General features: G+C 44.6%; 1 protein-coding gene across 2 annotated transcripts in view; it reads right to left on the bottom strand.

Moving 5' to 3' along the window:
- Window positions 1-82: 82 nt before the first annotated feature.
- PHF2 (PHD finger protein 2) overlaps window positions 83-20,391 on the bottom strand; it is a 65,673-nt gene continuing 45,364 nt past the window's right edge. The window contains exons 12-21 of one of the 2 annotated variants that reach the window (XM_026857762.1): window positions 19,982-20,344; window positions 18,919-19,038; window positions 17,511-17,629; window positions 16,690-16,868; window positions 16,418-16,491; window positions 15,130-15,287; window positions 6,595-6,872; window positions 4,783-4,878; window positions 3,746-3,855; window positions 83-2,547 (exon numbers count right to left, since the gene is read on the bottom strand). In XM_026857762.1, coding sequence (XP_026713563.1) covers window positions 2,239-2,547; window positions 3,746-3,855; window positions 4,783-4,878; window positions 6,595-6,872; window positions 15,130-15,287; window positions 16,418-16,491; window positions 16,690-16,868; window positions 17,511-17,629; window positions 18,919-19,038; window positions 19,982-20,344 — 1,806 coding nt within the window. In that variant the 3' untranslated portion in view covers window positions 83-2,238. The remainder of the gene's footprint in view (window positions 2,548-3,745; window positions 3,856-4,782; window positions 4,879-6,594; window positions 6,873-15,129; window positions 15,288-16,417; window positions 16,492-16,689; window positions 16,869-17,510; window positions 17,630-18,918; window positions 19,039-19,981; window positions 20,345-20,391) is intronic. The other variant, XM_026857763.1, reaches the window with a different exon arrangement.

The following is a 20,391-nucleotide window of genomic DNA, read 5'->3' on the forward strand; positions in this document are numbered from 1 at the left end:
CCCCGCCGCCCCCTGAGCTCGCCCGCCCTGGCTCACGGCTCGTGGGGGCCTCATCTCCCAGCCCAGCCTCCCCGAGGCCCGTCCCGCTCCGGCGAGAGCCCGCACGCACACACCAGCTCCCCGCAGCTCCTGGCACCTGGCTATGCAGCGCCCGCCTTCCCTCCCGGGAGCTCCGGGCGCCTCTGCCATCCTCTACGGGCGACCTGCGGCACAGGGATGCTGAGCTCACGTGCCACCGTGAGACCTGGCCCAGCACTGCCCCAAGGATGCCCTGTCCCCTGCCCACCGCCCGGAGCCCAACACAGCTCCGCATTTCGTCTTGCCCTCTCTTCCCCTAGCACTAGAGAGACCGCTTGCCTCCAGCCTTGCCAGCAGGACACTAAAAGGATGCACACACACACACATACACACACACACATACACTTCCTACAGAGTCAGCACTACGACATGCCCAACGTGGCCAACGTTCCCTGTCCCCATACTGACAAGAGGACACTACTACACAAGCCCAAGCCCTTGCTGATGAGCTATGTGGTTCAGTGAGCTCTGCTCCCTGTGTACTGGCCCCAGGACTGGTGCAGCTGCCCCACCGCTCACCAGCTACCACATTATGACCAGGAAGCCCCCGGGTCACCAAGGCACCCCGGGACTTCCAGGAACACAAAGCCACGCAGCATCTTCTCTTCCCATCGTGCTGCCACGGATGCACTCGTGTGCACCACCTGCAGAGCCTTCGTTCCTCTCCACTTCTGCCACCTGCATTGTGTCCCAGCCTTAAAGACCACAACAGTGAGGGTGACACTGTCCATGGAAAGTTCCCTCATGTCTTGTCCCTTCACCTCACTCTTTAAGACTAAGAGACCTTCCCTGAAGAGGTCCTAGAGTTCCCTAATTCTGCTTCATCCCACCATCTCCTTCAAAGTTCCTTCATTCCTAGTGATGCTCAGTCTGGTAGTGTCCAGGCTCAGGACTCTCCTGTGCTCCATGCAGAGATGCCCTGAAGTCCCCTTGGTGCCCCAGCTGTCCCAAGACCCTGTAGGAGGCCCTGAAAGTGCTCTGCTCCCTGTGAGGTCAGCCACTCACTTTCCTGGGACATGACTCCTTCCCTCCTTCGAGGACTGAGCTATACCATGGGCAAGGTGTGATCCACATGCCTACACAGGCTGCCTTCACAATGCCCTGACTGGGCCACCCAGCTCATCAGCCAGACTGGGGTTCAGCTCCATTCAGGACTCCTCTTCCCATCACATCTTCCACTGGCTTGGACCTACTTCGCTAATGCCACCATTTCACCACAAAGATGCAATTCCAAGGCAAATACGTTTATTCCACTCCGGTTCTGCAGACAGGCACAGGTATGACCAGCTCCTGGCAGGACCCTAGCACCTACCATGGGCTATGCATGTCCTCTTGTATGGCCCATTCAAGCTGCTCTGATGTTTTACTCTTTGCCAGGACACTATGCACTACCTCTAATTTGCTTCACTCAAATATAGGGGAACTCGGGAAACAACTGCCATGTTGCCCTGCTTTTTAAAATCAGAGCCTCTCCCAGTGGGAGAAATTCCAGAAATTCCCACTTAATCTTCACACTACACAGTGCCTCACACACCTGCCTCTGTCATGCTTTCTAAGCAAAGTTCAATTAGAGAATAGGAGGTTCTAGCTCAGACTCCAGGACAGCCTCAGCTTTCTAATGCTTTCCCTATGGCAGACAAGTGACCTCTTCCTCTCTCTTGGCTTTGGTTCTGCAGCTGTGTTACTCCCAAGGTCTGATATTCCTCTGCTCCCTTGGGACAACTCTCAAGACACGTTTGCAGATCTGCACTGCTCTACACCCACTGGGTAGGATGTTCTTATGTGCAAGTCAGCACAGGTATTGGTGTACAACCACCACCCAACCACAGCAGTGCCTGACCTAGCCCTGGGCAGAATAGCCTTCATGGATGCATCTTCCCCCAGACAAGGCTTCACCAGACAGGCTGGGCTGTGATGTGACCACTGCAGGTGTTCCGCAGGAGCCTCAGGCAGGCTCAGGAGTACTTCCTCGCATGGGATGCCTCTCATCCTGCAACAAACAGCCCAGCAGCAAAATGCATGCTTGGGCCCACAGTGCCAGGACAGCCAAGGCCACTGACCCTCTCCCTGACCAGACCTGACCTGCCACAGCACTTCTACATACCCACGGCAGACACAACATGTGAGGGCCCTGCAAAAGGCACGGATTACGTGACCAATTCACCCTTTCCCAGTCCTACACCATAACCCCAGGCGTTTCCTGGTACCTTTGGCAGAGGCATTGTTCTGCGAGGATGATGAGGGTCTCCTCTGTGTGAGGAAAACACCAGGTGCCATCGGCTGCGATCCCCTGTTAGGCTGGGCGACCCCAAAGGTGCTGGCCCCTGCAGTGTACTCGTGATCTGTGAGGCTGCTGGCATGTGACTCCAGCTTCGGCTCTGGTGAGCTGCCTTCCTGAGCCGGTTTGTTCACGTTGTTGGTTGACAGCTTCTTTTTGGTATTTTTTTTCTTCTTGCCTTTTTGTTCCTCCTTTAAAATGACAAACATGAAGCTCAGATTAATCCCCAGAAGACCCTTAGCTACGGCAAGGGCTGGAGGTGTTGCTTAGGGTTCTGATACAACGAAACCCCGTGAAGTTTGCCATGTACAAACTGCTCGGGGTCTGTTCCGATACCATCTTTCTCACAGCTCTCCCTGCTGCACTCACACATTTGCCTTTCTTTCATCTATGTATGTGCTTTGTGCAGAGCCTCCTTGTTTGTTACTCTGCATACCCTGGGGTGAATGGGAGCCAGCCAGGACCAAAATGATCCTGCCTTGGGAGACCAGCATAGTTCTGCATGAACAAATCTTTCGATGTTCCACAAAAACTGGCACCTCCTATCTTCAGGTATCTTCATACATTTTCACAATAACATGGATGGTATCAAACATCCCATTGATTCACAGACTCTGCCTCCTGCTAGATCACACACATTAGCTCTCGACCTGTAACTGCACACACACATACATACCATGAGAACAGTGCTCTGCCACTGTCCCGTTTCCCTTGCCTACCTTCAGTCCATTTCTTGATGAAACCCTGCTACCATTCTTAGAAATCTTCTGCTCAACAGAAGCCAAATGCCACCAAAACCTGCATCTCCAGCAACTTGCCAAGGTGTCTCACCAACCCTGCTCTAGCAGACCTTGTCAGCTTTGCACCTCATGATGTCACATTTGTGGGGCTGTGTGCTTTGCGTCTCTCTGACCTCTTCAGAGATCAGACACTTATCAACATCCAAAGTGCCTCCATATCTTCGCTAAACTGACCCATAGTTACTCACAGTTCACCAGATCTTTAGAAGCAAATCATTACACTTCCCAGCAGCTGATTTCCACAGACAAGGCAATCACACCAGTCAGACTCTTAAATACACATCAATACGCGGTTCATGCACACTCCTTTCGGGCAGCCTCCTTCTACCTTAGCCTGGTAGCTATGCTTACTCACTCAAACTTCTCTACACTTCCGATACATCGCCTGCCCTGCGCTGTGGCGTTGTCAGATATGTTGTGACTATTGGACTTTCATCCCATTTATTTCCCTTAGACTGTTGAGCCCTATGGCACTGGCATGAATAAACACTGAGGAGGACTGGCACTGCACGGCTATTCGGGCATGACTCTGCTGCTGGGGGAGAGGACTTTCACTTCCTGACAGCTACTACTTCTCAAGCAACCTCACCTGTTGTGACAACTTTGCGGCAGCAGCAGCAAGTCCAGTTTCAATGGAGGCGACTCTTGTGCCCTCTCGCACCGGTCTGTCTTGCCGAGGCACCGAGGGGCCAACTCGTGCTACAAGGAAAGCAGATGCAGGTGAACTGTGCAGAATGTGCCCGTGTGAGCAGCATAACCACACGCTGGGCAGCAAGGCTCTGCCCTCCTGAGCAGGAAGGGCCAGGGATGCTGCAGTCTCTGCCCTGTCCTTCCCCAGGAAGCATGCAAAGGCAGGAGGTGCCAACCACCTCCAGTCACAGTGGCCTGGGGAGAAGCTGCCAGTAAAGATGTAGCACAGCTGAGCAATTTCACTGGCAGTTGCAGCTGCCTGAAGCCAAAGCTACAGAAGGGTTCTGCCTACACGACAGATATGAGCAACTCCAGCATCACTTCCAAATGGACAGTGTTTACTGCCCCATCAGCTGGGGGTGGACATGCAGTGCCACAGGCTGATGAGACATGGGCTGCTTGTCACACACACACAGCAAGCCGAGGAGACTCCCCTGTTAGCGGGCCACAGCAAAGGTGTCTAAGGACCCCCTGGCCTGTCACTGCCTCTGGTGAGCCACAACAAAAACACCCTTCCAGGCCAGCAGCTTTGGCTGAACCTGCGGGAGACTATTCCCACACTCTCTCATTACTCTTTACACAGTCAACACCTAAAAGGCATGGCAACTCAGCTGTCTGGGGCTTCACTGTTACACTGCTGCTAAGGTGGCCACCAGTTGTTCCATCACCAAGAGTGTGAAGAAAAATAAACGAACAACACACCAAGAAATGACTTTTTCCTGCCAACTGATTGACGGAGGAAGGCTAGCACTGCTCAGCATGAGTACCAGCACATGATACTACCTCTCACTGTGCTGGAAAGGATTAATCCTTCACATGATAAAGAAATTGCTAGTTGTGGTCTTACAATTTCCACATTCTTTGAAAAATGGCTGTTTTTTTAGGGACCTGCACAACTTAGCCTGAGTCTGGGCAGCACAGACTGTATGGACTTACCCGTTGGACTGTAAGGGGCATCATCTGAACTTTTCCTTTTCTTTGATCGGGATTTGAATACAGGATTATCTTCATCTGATTCGAGAGAAGGGTAAACTACAGCAGGAAACAAAGGCAATGGTTTCAGTGTAGGAAATAGCTCTACCTTGCACAGAGGCCCACTTGCTCTGTACAGGTGTAGTGACTACAGGCATCACAGCTAGAATAGCAAGGTCCCCCAGAGTACCACGGAGTGGTGACACAGCAGCAAGTCAGGGGACTCTCTCCTGCTCCCGTCTACACACTACACTTGGAGCTGCTGTCACTAAACTGTGACCAGGTACATTTAGGATACACAGTGAAACTTCTCAGACAGGAAAAATCAGTCTTCCTCTTGTCTGTGGATCAGCAGCACAGCTAGAAGAGACATGAGCAGGTTCCCTTATCTCAAGATAGACTGGTACTGAAGACATGTCAGCCAACCACTACATTCAGCACCACACCTTCCCGGCCCGTGTGACTCCCATGCAGTTAGGCAGAGACAAATGAGACAGCGTGAGTATCCAGAAGATGAACATGAACCATTCTACCCTAGGACCCTTCACAGGCCTGTGAGATAAACACCAACTTGATCTGTCTAAACTTTGTCCCAGCCTGTACTATGAAGTTTCTGCACTTTTTTTTCACATGCATTTGATTTTCTTGCCAGTTGCTGTTTGTTATATCACTGGTGATTTTGGCATTACTGTGGCATTTGGCCACTGACTAGAAGTCTGCTGATCAGATGTGGCACAGAGTCTCTGGAAACCAAGCCTGCTCACAACAAAGACTCCCCATTCACTGGCACCACAGACAAATAATAAGCAAATTCACCCCTCAGTAGAGTAGAGTCTTGTTCATGCATGGCATCTGTCTGTAAACCACAGCCCTGTCCAACAGCTTCTTGGAGCTGCCCTTTCCCAAAGCACCTTCCACCAGCACTACAACTGCATCCCAGCTCATGCAGCACACTCTAAATGGCTGGGTAGCCTCCTGCAGCATGTCACAGCATCCCCATTTTGCCTTGGTATCTCTGTTAATAAGGTGAAAAGTCACACACACCACTTTTCCAATCATAACAAATGATTTCTGATGGCCGTGCTTGCCAGGCAGACTTAAACATACACATAGACTCTCCTGTTACGTAGCATAAACATCTACCAGCTTCCTGCCGTCTTTGGGACTTCACACTTTCCAGTCCCTATCAGTCTTCACATTATTACTTTTCTTCATTTTCTCATTTCTTATACTCAGAAATGTTTCTGCAGATTATTATGGCAGAACTGATATAACTGGTACAAACTGGCTTTGTGCCCATTTCTGCTTGAGATGCTTGCATTCTCTGCCAACACTCAGCATACCATTGGATCCCTTTTCTCAGTACAAATTCAACTTCTCACTCATCTTAGCTATTTTATTGCTATTGTGCAGACAAGGACATTTCTGTCGTAAGTACCAGTACGTGACACACATTTCTGGGACAGTTTCCTGTGTCTTGGCTGGCAGCTGCAGTTTCAGTGGGCTTACATGCTCCTTAAGATCTTTTGATTGTGACATGCCTCAAATAGAGTCCACCTCTATGGCTCTGTAGTCAGTCTACCTACCATACATTGTTTGCTTAATTTTGCCATGCAGATCTCTTGCTATTTGCACTTACCAAAATACCCAGTTGGTTTCAACATGACAGAGAGTGAGCAAGCACTTAATGAGAAACATGGGGGATTTGAAAACATGCATAAATATGTACATGCATACCCAGGCACACGCTTACTCAGACAGCTTCTTTGTACTTACCGTAATCTGAATCTTTAAAACAGGCATCTAAGTGGTCCTGATCTTCATCGTAATCTTCGATGTCAATACTGTTCTTTGTGCTTTTCTTTAGTAACCGCTTGCCAGCATTTTTGTTGCTGCCACCACCTGCTTTTTTAGAGTTTTGTGTGGAGATGGAGTTATTCTTCGCCTGATTGGTACCCCACGATGTCTGGAGGCAGGACTCTGATGACTGGAGGTTTGCCATTGACAGCATGCCCTGGATTGCTTCTTGCGTGCTGGGTGAGGCAGGTGGCTGACTGCGGGGAAACATTGAGAAATGAAAGAGCTATTAGCAATTCCAAAAAAACACAAACCCCTCACAAACAGTTGACTCGTTCGACTGCGCAGTGCTGCTAGAGGAGACTTCCTGATTACTGCCCTTCGAGCAGCTGGGCATGCCACAAGTGACAACAGTTATTTTTATGCTAACAGCAGTATCACAGACAGCATGTGAGATTTGGGGTTGCTGCCCTGGCAACCGGGAAGCTGTGCACCATGGGGCTGGGCATGTGGTGGGCAGCTCCCTGCGGGGGGCTGTGCTGTCGCTGGTGGGTGAGGACAGGGCTCAGGTAACTTTTTAAAGCCTGTAACAACATTCCCAACAACACAGTGTCTCTACTAGCGACTCCAAGGGCTTAGGGGTCAGCGCTAGAGGGGAATGTCATGGTAGGCTCCTTCTACATGCTGCCATGCAAGTGGAGGAAGAATTTGAACAACTGGAAGGAAGCTCACGATCACAGGCCACAGTTCACACTGGGGACTGTCACCTCTCCAGGATCTGCTGGAAGAGCAACATGGTAGGGCACAAGAAATGCAAGTGATTTCTGCAGTGCATCATAAGGGTTTTCTGATGTGGATGTGGAATGGATGGATTATGAGAGATGCTGCAGAGATACAGACTGAATGGGTGGACTACAGGATGGGTGGAAACCTTGCTTTCATTGAACTTGCTTTCTGGTATTTTATTGCCAGTTGTCAACAGGCACGGCACATCTACTACAGAAAGAAATACGTTCCTGCAGAGTAGGCTGAAGTCAAACGATGTGTAAATACTGACTGGCATGTATGCTTAGTGAGTGGGAAAGCACGCTCCCCACAGCATAGAAGAATGAAGAATGATAATCTTGTCAGAGAACACCATCCATTAATTCTGCAACAGGCAGAACACATAATCAAATATTTCCAGAACTTTGGAGTTTGGGCAAATAGTGAAATGCAAAAAAACCTTGGTGTGTTAAGTTATGCAATAGAAGCCCCTAACATACAGCATTTCCCAAGCAAATTAGCAGCACTTTCTCTTACTTGATCTTAATTTAATCGACATTAAACCATTACAGAACTCCAGATAGAGTTAATGTTCAAGACATAATGGGAATTTCTGGACACTAATTGTATTTATAAATAATCCTGAAAATGAGCTAAGACCAGCATCAGCAGCTAGCAACTCAACAAATAGTTGAATATTGAAAAACGTATTTAGGAAAAAGACATTTTAATCCCCTCAATATCATGCCAGATGCCTTAGCTTTCTCCCTGTTAAAGGCGTATTTTGCACCATCTATAAAAAATTAACATATTTTCTTTCAATTTTTCCCCCCAACTGTTTTTGCAAACACCAGACCCTCAAAACACTGCAAACAGACCATCAAACACTGATCACTAAATGGGCAAATGAGAGAGGAACTGCCTTAAGCAACACAAGATTCAACAAATAAATTGTGGTTCTGAGAGTCAAACCACAACCTGAATGTGTGGGTGAAATGTCTCAAAAAGACAGAGCTGCACACAGGGCAAAGTGTTTCTCATTAGGGCATGTGCTTGTGTGTACTTCCATCAGAAGTATTTCAGTTTTCTAAACAAAAAAAAAAAATCAAGAAGAATCAGGAAGCAATTTTTAAACTCTGGAAGGCCATATCCCCTTTCTGTAGCTTCAGCAACGATTTAAAAAACCCCACGAAATTAAACTATCTGTGTGTTACAACTATGACTTAAAAAACATTTAAAATGTGCACTAGACCAGGAGCAGAGTAGCCAGAGTGCTTCTACCCCTGTGATCCTTCTTGGCAGCCATCTGGCAAGGGTCCTTCAAACACAGCAAGGTGGCACTTGGTGATAGCACAGACCCTGCCACTGCTCTGCAAACTCCAGCAGCTTTGCTTTCCTCAAGCTAAAAAATTATGTTGTGGATGAATCAAGAAAAGGACACTTTAACGAACTGACCGGTAGCAGTTTGTGCCTTCTGCAGTGGGCTCCACTCCAGCATTTTGCATGGCCTCCTTTTTTTGGGTTTTATTGTTTCTTTTTACTCTTGTAAAGACAAGGACACATGATTGAGAGATTAGTTTACTGCAATAACCATTTGCTGCCTAGCAAGCATCTGGTGATTTTCAGCTGTGTATAGTGCAGGAACTGAAAGATGTCCTCAGTGGAAACTGCTGGCTTCCCTGCAATACCCAGCAGCATGTGGTAAACCTTGGGGCAGGCTCCGCATGGTCCACAGGCAAAAGAACCTCTCAGACGGCCAGAATAGCATGGCCAGAGCAGCATGGTGGCCACCTGAATGACCCACAGGGCTGGGCTGTGGAGGACGAATCCAGGGTAGGCCAGTCCCAGTCCCAGCCGGAGCCCGCGCCGAGGTGGCACGGAGCCTGGCAGGCCAGGCCTGCACCCGCCCTGAGCAGCCGGGGCTCACAGGCCTGATAAGGAGCTGCGGGCATCCTCACCGCCAGCCACTGCCCTGCTGCTGCTGCGCCACAGACCTGAAACTGGCAGCATGCTTTCACACTATTAACAAAGAGAAGCACCATAAAGGAAGGGAAAATTTGCTGTTAAAACGCATCCCAAATAAAATCTCCCCCGGGGCTGACCACTGGTCAGGACAATGTGATGAGGAGCAGGGAAGGGCAACTCATCACAGTGGGAACCTGAGGAAGAAGACATTGGTCTGCATGGCACAGATGGCTTTGTGCCCTGCAGTGGTCTCTGCAACTATCTGTTGTGTTGGGTTTAAGCCTCAGGGCCTCAGTGTCCCAGAACAGCTTGCCATTGCTACCAGTATCTTCATCAGGGAAAAGAGCATAAAGCAGCCCTTCAGGATACATTTTTGGGGCTTTCACATTGCCTGCATTACCCGTCAAGATTTGACAAGAGCATCCTTTCCCTGACAGCATGTTCCAGAGCGGGTGGCAACAGGCAAACAGCCGTGATCGTGACAAGAATACACACAGTTCAGCACCAACAGACTAAAGTTTTACCTCCTTAGTTGAGTGTGGCCCCTGCACAGGGCCAGGAATGCCCTGTCTGGGCACAGGAATGATCCCAACACCCTGAAGCTAGGAGAAGATATCATGCAGGCAGCTGGTGCCTCACTTTTCACAACCAGTTCTGCTACTTCCATCTCTCTCTGAGGGTTCAACATCTCAAGGCAGGTCATCTCCTTCTTTTTGTAAGCAATTACCAAGCCTTTCATGCATATCCTCATATTTGGAAATTGAATTTGCTAATTTCAGCAAAATATTACATATTGAGAGGTGGCTTCTTCCCCATTCTCCTTGCTGCCTACACAGATGGCTGAAGGCACCAAAGGGCGAGGTGATGATGAGACACAGTAAGCTTATTAATGTCTCACCTTGCCTCTGAATAACTATCACCCAGTCTCATCTTAAAGTTATGGGAAAACCAGGTAAGGGCAAAGGGAAGTCACAGGAACCACTAAGCATTTTCTAAATGTAAATAAGAACTAGTCTGAAACAAGACATATCTCATGGGGTTACAGAGAAGACAGTCAGACCCTTCTCAGTGGTGCACAGCATTAGGATGCAAGGCACTGGTCACAAGCTGCAGCAGGGAAAATCCCAGCCCGACACAAGAAGAAAAGGTCCATACTGAGGATGGCCAAACAGCTCACACAAAGGCTGAAGAATTCCCATCCCTCAATATATTTAAAAATCAGGGCAATGCCCTGAACAACCAGGTCAAACTTTGCAGCTGGCTGTGCTGTGAGCAGGAGGCTGCACTAGGTGACTTCCTGAGGTCCCTTCCTGTGGGAAAGAAGCAACTGCTTCCAACTGCTGTTACTCCGGAATACTTCAAACAAGAACCACTGAAAAACAGTTGTGCATGTAAGGGGAAGGCAATAAATCACCATCCTCTCTTTGTGATAGTATTTCCCTGTCATTTCTGCACTTCCCCTTGTCCTACCTGTGGCCAAATACAAATGAACCACAAAGAAGAAGTGGAGTCAAGCAAGGAGTAATGACTTATCAATACTTTGAAGAAGTCATGGTTGTATAAAACTGTGGAACTAAAATAATTTCAAGTACAAAACCAGTATTTCCTTCCATTTTTGAATCAGACCTGGAAACAACAAATAATTTTGCTCAGTTCAAGATCACATGTCTACCAGTCCCTTCAAGCTTTTTTCCATATTCCATTTAAATTCTTTCAGACTGTTTCCACATTTACAGTAGCCCTTCTGCAGGACTTCTGTTGTTATCTCTCCCCATCTCTCTACCACCGACACAAGTACGGGAGATAGAGCTCTTTAGAGCAATCTAAGTAATGTCATCAGGGCATTTGGTTTGGTCAGCTGCAAATGACAGTCCAGTATTTTACAGACTAAAGTTTCACACAATTCAGATGAGGTGTTTGTCACAAAAAGTCCTGACCTGCTTTCTAAGTTACTACTGGGGTTCAGCAGCTCCACCACTGGTCTGACAGGGCTCCATGCTTCCCACTTGAGAGCTGGCTCTCAGGTGCACAGACCACTGTGTAACTAAGAGAGATTCCACAGAGACCTACCTGCACTACAGCTATGTGGAGTATCCAAAACTTACATATAAATATAAATATAAATATAAATATAAATATAAATATAAATATAAATATAAATATAAATATAAATATAAATATAAATATAAATATAAATATAAATATAAATATAAATATAAATATATGTGTGTGTATATATATATATGTATAAATACATATATACCTACCCTTTATCTGCTTTACAAGTAGAGAAAGATAGAAATTGTTCCTGAGAGTCAGACATGACCACATTGGCATTATGTTGCGACACAGTATGTTTACATATCATGTTTCTTCCATTTAAAAAAAAAAACCAAACATGTTATGGCCATTTAAAAAGCCTAGAATAATTATGAAATGAAACATAGTAATTTCATTTATTGGGAGCTTTTTTCAGTCAAGCTGCAACACACACTGCCAAAGCCTAATTGTTTATATAAGAGCCAAAATTGATATGACACATTCCCACCGAAATGCCACAAACAGTGTAGTAATTTATGCAGAGTTTAGTTACGTGACTGCATTTGCGACTTTGATTTCAGAAACCACAGTCTTCAAATACACTAGGTGCAAAGAGCCCAGGCTGAAGGGAGAAAAAAAATCAAAGGCCTGAGCCCTCCTCCGTTACAGAATGGCAGTTTTAACTCATTGCAGTCAGCAAAAGACACCTCCCGAGCAAGGAAGAGAATCTTTGAGGGCCATCTCTCGAAACTACTTTTTCTGCTTACCCTCTGCATTTCTGTACATCATAAGCAGGCAGCGAACCATGTCATACATGGAATGGTTACTAGTGTAAAAATGGCCAAGACAGATTTCTTTCATTTCTTACAATGGTTGATAAATTTTCTAATTTTATACCAAACTTCAATATACCAAATATACCAAAGTACCATACTACACTGGCAACTTTATTCTCAGAGTCAGATACACCTAACTACCTGTTGACATGTCTAATTACCCGCCAAACTGCCCAAAATTGACATAAACATTAGTTCCATTATGCACTACAACACAGAATGGAAAAGAAATTCACAGGAATGGTCAAACAGACAACAAGTGCCAACGCGATTATTTCTTTTGAAGAGCCGGTGCAGAGTTGGGGCCAAATCTCAAGAGATCAGGAAAATCTATAACCACTGACCACCCGAGCTCAGACAACAAAAAATATTCTATTTCCTGGGAGCTGCAAACACATCGGTACCTTTCCCCATACCCTCTGCAATCACAGGAGGTGGTCGGCTGTTTTGATCAACCACTCCTTACGAGGGGGAAGGCAGCAATGGAGGAAAACCATTGGAGGACTAAACTGAGATTACATCTCTTCCCTAGACATAGCAGCCTTGTCAAGATAAGCCTTCTAAGGATACGTAGTGACTATGTTACTGTTTTAAAATCCTTGGCTTTTTCACCCCAATTAGGAATGAAAAGAGAACTCTTACAGGAGACTCCACATGCACACCTCTGTTCCACACAGAGTCACTGTGCTGCAACAAGTAATAAACTCTAAATGTTGATGCACAAAGACAAGACTGCCTTTCACAGAGCTGCCTGGTACTTCACAACTGATGTACTCTGCATGAAGCCAGTATATATATGCTTTAATCTCCTGCAAACATCTGTGAAACAGACAGTTGCCTAGTAATTTGAGAAGGTTGAACCAGATGTTTCTGGTTCCACAAAACTCCCTCCTTAAGATTTCTCTGTAGCTCTGTCACCACACTGCAACCTTAAAAAATTCCATCTTCTCTCTCAACAACAAAAAAGCTATCTTTTTTTTTTTTTAAACTCACTGGTAAAATTTGCTATTATGGTTTCCCTTGGTAGCTTGTTCCGTGTGTTCCTTTTTGACCATGAGGCATATCTTTTGGAATTCTCAGTTATGGCTTTTAACTTCCAACCTTTCCTGGGTTTAGATAATATCTCCCTCTCTGAGAGGACCTTCTAATTCCACTTTAAGGGGTCCTTTCAAATTTTCAAGTTGCACTTTTTCTGGGTCACACACACCCAGCACCCAGCAAGGGCACAGCACAGGTGAGAACGACAGCACCACTCTCTGTCCAGTCTGTTCTCAACTCTCAGACCATGCCTACAGCTATTCTACTTCCTCCACAGGTTCTGTGGCTTTTTATAGCCAAGGCAGACCTAGAAGAAAAACATTCTGTTGGGGTACCCCAGCAACCAGGGAATGTGGTAACTGGCTTTACGACTCAAAGCAGATTGGTTTTGCTGCTTTGCACATATAAAGTAGTGCAACACATCTCTTGCTTCCATGCAACACCTGCTATATGAATCACCACTCAGATAAATGCTGCTTCAAACGCCAGCCTGGAGAACCAACATGTCCTGCTTGCCTGGTGAAGGTGGTTTTCAAATGAAGGCAGAGCAGCGGTGGAACTGGCTTATTAAAATGCCAAACAAGAACAGCCTTACCGTACGTTTCACATCATTTCCCACATCACCATCTAGCCTGTCATTCTCACCTTTCAGAGGATAATTCCTTTGTTTACACAACAGGCATATTTAGAGGCTAGAAACTTGTGCCAGCAATTTACCAACAGCCCACAGTTTCCAAAAGTGCTAAGGCTGTGGTCCCTGTCAAGCAGTGGAAAGTGTTTAGGTGAATATTTTCTACAGACAGGAGACAAATCATTCAGTTAAGAATAAATCAGCAAAGATCTGCTTAACCAGCAGACTACTAGGGAGCACAGGGCATAAGATGCAACGTCTGCAGTGCCATTCTGTGTGTGGAAGTCATAAACTCAGCTGACATTCCCAAAACCCCTTCCCAGGGATTTGTTCCTAAGGTTTGAGTTAAGCAAGACATTTCCACATGTGGAGAGTCCCATTAACTTCTTTCAAAATGACAGAAATGCCTCTATTACCTAATTCTCTATCAGTAGTTTAAGATCAGACTTGGCCTGTAAAGAGTGAAGGTAGTGAACCCATACATTTGTTCTGAGATGGGTCCAAACAAAACCCTTGTTCCAAACAGTCCTGGACTGCATGATTCGAGTCTAGGAACTATATTTTCCAATTTTGCATTACTTCTTGCTGCTCACCGGATGATTGAGTGCTGTACCTTATTAACCATATTCCAAAACATCCTGTGTGGACTTCAATGTCCACCTGTGCTGGTCCCATATGAAGCACACCAGGCAAGCACTTCCATTTTAGGTACAGAAGTACCCATGAAACAGTTTGTTTTATTCCAAGCGATGTGTTTTGGTGGGGAGAAGAATGATGACCAGGGGTGTGAGGAAGGGTAGACCATTTCCTGTTTTCTTCTTTCAAATATTCGACAGTTGGGCAACTGCGTGACACTTTACAATACCTTATGGAAGGAATGCTGGTCGTTTAGATTACTTTATTACATTATTACTACATTAAAAAAACATTATTCATGCCCTCAAGCTGCATTCACTGAGCTCTCTCTTCCTTTTGAATGATTCATCTATTATAGTATTATTGCTAAAATGGATGTTCAGCATTTACAGATGTGAAATGTGTCTATTTAAATTATACCACCAAAACCTTTCCCACACACTTCCCCACCTCTCCCTCCAGATCACAGGATAAAGGAAGAATTTGCTTACTGGATAAAAAGTAAGCTGCAAAATTCATTCCTTCTCTCACTCCGACACACACAACCACAAAACAGCAATTTTTGTTTATGGGTAAGAGGAAAAAACATCCCTTGGTGCATACCTGTTGGTGTTATACTCTAAACCCCCAACTTCCTTGCTTGCCTGCAAAAGATCAAGAATTCCTGCTGAACTTCCACTTTCTTTCTTTACTTTGGAATTGCGTCCTGGCTTTGCCTCTGTGTCAATGTGAAGCAAATCTTCATCTGACGAGTCATCACTCTGCAAATACAAGTGAAAGGCTCAAAAAAGTGGAAACTCAGAGTTAGTCAACAAGAACAGCACAAAAATTTCTGTAGCCTGCTGCTCCTCCAAAGATACGGAGCTCGCATTCATAATTTGCTTTCATTAAAGAAAAAAATAACAAACATAACCAGGTACACAATTAAAAAAACAGTTTCCTTGCAGCCTGTAGGCATGGTGTGTTTTTCTTTCTTTTTCAAACCCTGGAGAACCAGCTTTGAGATCTGATCCTGCGCATGGCATCAAACCACCCTAACACTGGTGCTTCCAGGTGCTGTGTTGCCTTCTCAGCCCTTGCTCCTCTTCTTGAGGCCACGACCCACGTAGCAAAAGACCTGAATGTGTGGCTACACCTCTGTCAGCCCAGATATGCATCAGGGCACAGGTCTGTATCTTGCAAGACTAGTAACACAGTCAATTCGGACACAGGGACAGACCCACTTCTGCCATCCCAACGGCAAGAGAACAGAAAGATCTGACAGAGGAATGGGACAGACACATATAAACAGAGGCATCTGAGGCCACTGAAGGAAGCTATCTGCATCTAACCATCTTTCTGGGGCTGGTATCTCTATGCACTGTAGTCTAGAGTATAACAGAACAACTTTTTTCCCCGTTCCTGCCCTTCTTTCAGGCCTCTAAAGTCCCAGCCCTTACTGCTTAGACAGTGTTCTCTCCAGGAACTGGCCTCCTGCCGTGAGCTTCTGCAGTGAGATACCAGCATGTTTCTTCCTGTTCTCTGCACCAGTCTCCAGATGTCAACTACTTACTCAGGCAAGGAGGTCTGCACTTGCTCTTGAATATCCCTGAGCCAAACCAGGATGAAAACAATTCCTTAGTTTCTAGGGCCAAACACCCAGAGTCACCCACAGTCCTGTGTTAACAAGCTTCTCATCAGGCCTGATCATGTACAGGCCACAGTACCCAATTTTGCTAGTCCTGGCTATGTCTGAATGGTACCTATTCTGGGCAGGGTGTGACTGCAGAATGAAGGAGAGGATGTGACAGCAGCCTGTCAGAAGGCTTCGCTACTGTCATTACAGTACTGCCCCACATTTTAGAGACATACAAGGGGTGCTTGCTTGGGATGGGTACAATAATAACCATACCTTGTATGATACCGACTCCACCTTTGGCTTCTTAACAGGAGTGTGCTGCAGAGTGTCTTTTTTATCTGATAAAACTGAATTTTAAAAAAATAAAAACAAAGTCATGGTTGTTGTCCCTTCAAAAAATAGCATTCCTAATTTGCTTATATTTGACTGACAGTTAAGACATGGATTTCTTTATAATAAATCACATAGATTTTAAAGACTAGTTTTGGACAATCAACACCTAAGATTTGTCATGCAGATACAGACAAAATAGGAAACATTCTTACAAGGTAGTTCTCTTTTTGTAGTGTTTTTCTTTCTTCTGATTGGAAACTCATCAATTTTTAGTTCACCATCATCTGACACATATTCATATTCATCTCGTACAGGTTTTGTTTTGTCTTCTTTAAAATTCTGCAGTGACCCAAACACACTAGTATTCAGCTGAGTTTTCACTCCCTTTGAACTGAGAAAAAAATTACAAATCAGTAACAACACTGTGACTGGAAAACACTTTGCAAATTGACAGAGAGGAAGATGATGAGTATCCTTACGCAGAAACCTCAAGTCAACTTGAATACTTTCAGAGATGCCACAGCAATATAAATAAATTTTCAAGCACATTTCTGAACCTAATTTATATCTCAAAATATGATGCTGACTAGAGTACCCTTGGCTGGTTTCAAACAAGCACTATAAAGCTGTCTCAATGTATGTCATGATATGCATAATGCAGCATGGAATTTTGGTTCACAGAGTTCATTTAACAGTTTCTTAAAAATGTACCCTGAATAGGATCTGCCCAAAACTCACTTAATATAACTTCACTAGTAAGAACCTGAAGTGCCAAAACATGAAACATTGCCTCAATACCGAAGACACTATTCTCAAGCAAACTACCAGCCTCAAAGATAGGCCTTTGCTGTTATGGCAAATTAAACTGGATTCTAGGTAAAATAAATTCTGCAGTGAAGAACTTTTTCCATCAGTGTATTTTCTACATTGACAAGAAAGGCAGATTTTCACCTCTGTGTATAAAAATCCTATAAATAATGACTTTTTAATCTACTTTTTCAGTTGATGTGTCTTGTCATATTTTTTTACTTACCCAAGCAACTTCTTATTAGAGAAAGAGAATGTAAATTTGTTGTCCTTATTTCCTGGTAAAGGTGTCTTTTCTGATTTGTGTTCCTCTTCCATTTTTAGAAGTGAATCAGGTTTACTGTTCTGAAAGGCAAAAGACCCAAAAAACCCAATAAAATCAGTTAACTGACTTATTGATATTTCAGAATCCTAGGTAACCTCAGAGAATACATTGACCTAAATACATTCTTATTCAAGATATTCAAGAAAAATACATTCCCCCAGATGTAGCAATAGAAGATTATACTCTTCCATAGACTAATGGGGTTTAGTTCAGGGACTTGTCCCCATTCAAGAAGAACTTCAGCACCAGTTTAAACAGTGCCCACCACAAACACAATGCCAAATTTAAATATTAATCTCTTAAAAAGGTGCAGACTGAGGTAAAATACTGAACACACATTTTGTGAATCAGAGCACAGGCTAAGGACACTGCTCATCAGCATCATGCCTGTGTGGCTAAGGAGGGAATCTAGCACAGTGCCTGTAACCTCACAAACACAACTGCATTTTATTCCTAGGCTCCACTTGCTTCTTTCACACCTTCAAAGGAGCTTAAATCATGAATTTAATAATATCAAGAACCTGAATTATGAATTTAATAATATCAAAGTCATCCAGTGCAATGGAAGCCTTCAATTATTTCTTAAGCATCTCCTTAATACTCTCCTAAATTGTACTGGCTGCGGAATTAACTGGTACATATTGATCTAATCACCTAACAGTGGCTTTTTTTAACACAAAAAATTTAGATGTCTCTAATGTTAATGACTCATGATTCCTAGTAGTTTCCCCATGTGAAAAAGCATATACTTCTGTTTTATTTTGGGGAATCTGTTTGCACCTTTGTCATTACAAGTTCACAAAGCAGGCAAGATTCAGACAGATATTTCTATGAGAAAGCCTAGTGTCACCTTGTTTTAAATGGTACCTGGAGAAAAAAATGTATTATTCTATGAATGAATTTTACTCACCCTACATTAGCCTTCCAGGAAGGCAAGCCTGGATTTTAATTCATGTGGCATAATTCATATTTCACTAACTACTTTTATGACATCACTTCTTCAGAACTACCCCAGACTTAAAAGTAGTATGACTATGTTAAAGATCAGCACTGAAAAATCTCGCTATTAACAGTATTTCCACTGGCTTCACCAAGGATGAAGATGGACAATTCAATATATGCTTTTGAAGAATGTGCCCTTCCTCCTTTATCAGTGATAACTTGATTATTTTCTGCTCCAGATTTCTTCTTTGGGAACTGAAAATTGGTGCCTTATACTCTCTGCTTAGGTAGACCTATGAACATTTCTCCACCCTTGATTTATCACTATGTGGCAGAATCGGCAGCAGAATTTAACAGGAGACATTACCTTATATTTCCATTTGGCTTCTGTTTTGCTTTTATTTTGCTCTCGAACTTCAAATTTCTCCACCTCATTCTGCTTACTAGCAGTTTCCTTATTTGGAACACTTAAAACGTTCTTTGCAGCCTGGGGAAAAAGTTAGCATGTACTCTTTATGAGGATGGAGTGCTGGCATGTTACAAAACCACATTTTTCAATCTGGAATATAATATGATATATTTTTGAAAACTCCTCTTCTGATTCATTCTTCTTGAACCCATATATGAGATTCAATTAAATATTGCTGCTTCAGAAAATGCAGAAGACTAGCTGCATTTCCCCTTGATATAGCAACATACAAGAGCAAGTAAAAACATGCAAATCTCCCTGCCTGTTGCTCTATGGACAGGTTTTGCAAACTGCATACAAACTACTAGGGAATTCAAAAGCATTTTAGAAAAGACTTATGGATACTTCTTAACAAAGAGTGTACAATACATTACTCTGTCAGTGCCTCAGTGAAATCCTGGCCCCTACTGAAGTCAGCAGCAAAATTCAGGTCGAATTAAAGGACATCAAAATGAAACTTGTCCTACATGGGCAAAAATGGAAGCAAACTATTGTTCTATCTTCAATAACTCATTCTAGAGCAAAACCTCATGCAAGTAAGATGCTCTAAAACTGAGTTCCTTCATCTTTGATAACAGATAATGGAAATGCACACGAGTGCTAATAACATTTGAAATAAGAATAGAATAGTTCAAGAGGAAAAAAAAGGCATTAAAAAATGTCTTAATTTTCATCTCACCTCAGTTTGGGCAGGCAGTTGGCAGTAGGTTGCCAGACTTGGCTTGAATGAATAGGCTTTGTGGCGGGTCCATATCAAATGAATAACCAAGCAAACAGTCAAATCAAATTGAACAGTCAGGTAAAAAAAGGGCAATAAGCTAGCAGTTACAAAACCTTCATTAACTTCAATGGAGACAGGGTTTCACACTGCGTTGCTTAAATTATTTTTTTCATGAGACCTAAGGAGTGATTTTATCCTTACTATGGCGAGAGAACAGGTAGAAGTTAAGATATGACCCACCTTTCCCTTCTTTGGCGTCTCGATCTTTGTCAAAGCCTCCTTCGTGTGTGCCTCCAGCAAGTCGAGATTCGGGATGGCTGGTGGTGGACTCTCTTTTGCCTTCTTTCCCTTCTTTTTTCCTTCTCCCTTAACTTTCGGTGTTTTGGGAGGCTTAGGGGGTTTGGGTGGCTTGGGAGGTTTGGGAGGTTTGGATGGCTTGAGTTGTTTGGGGGTTTTCACAGGTTTTTTTTTAGGGAGCTTTTCTACAGGTGGGGGTGGAGGTGTCACTTGGACAGGTGATGGTGCCTCCTCCTTATCCACAGGACAGATCTCCTCAGCATTGGTGTTGGCACTCGTGTCTGCTTTGCTGGCCTTCGAAGCATTCTGTAGTTTAGCATGAAATGGGAAGGCATTCAGACCCACCTGTCTCA

The sequence above is a fragment of the Athene cunicularia genome (genome assembly GCF_003259725.1).
Source record: "Athene cunicularia isolate RWA chromosome 12 unlocalized genomic scaffold, athCun1 chr12_part1, whole genome shotgun sequence".
Lineage (NCBI taxonomy): Eukaryota > Metazoa > Chordata > Aves > Strigiformes > Strigidae > Athene > Athene cunicularia.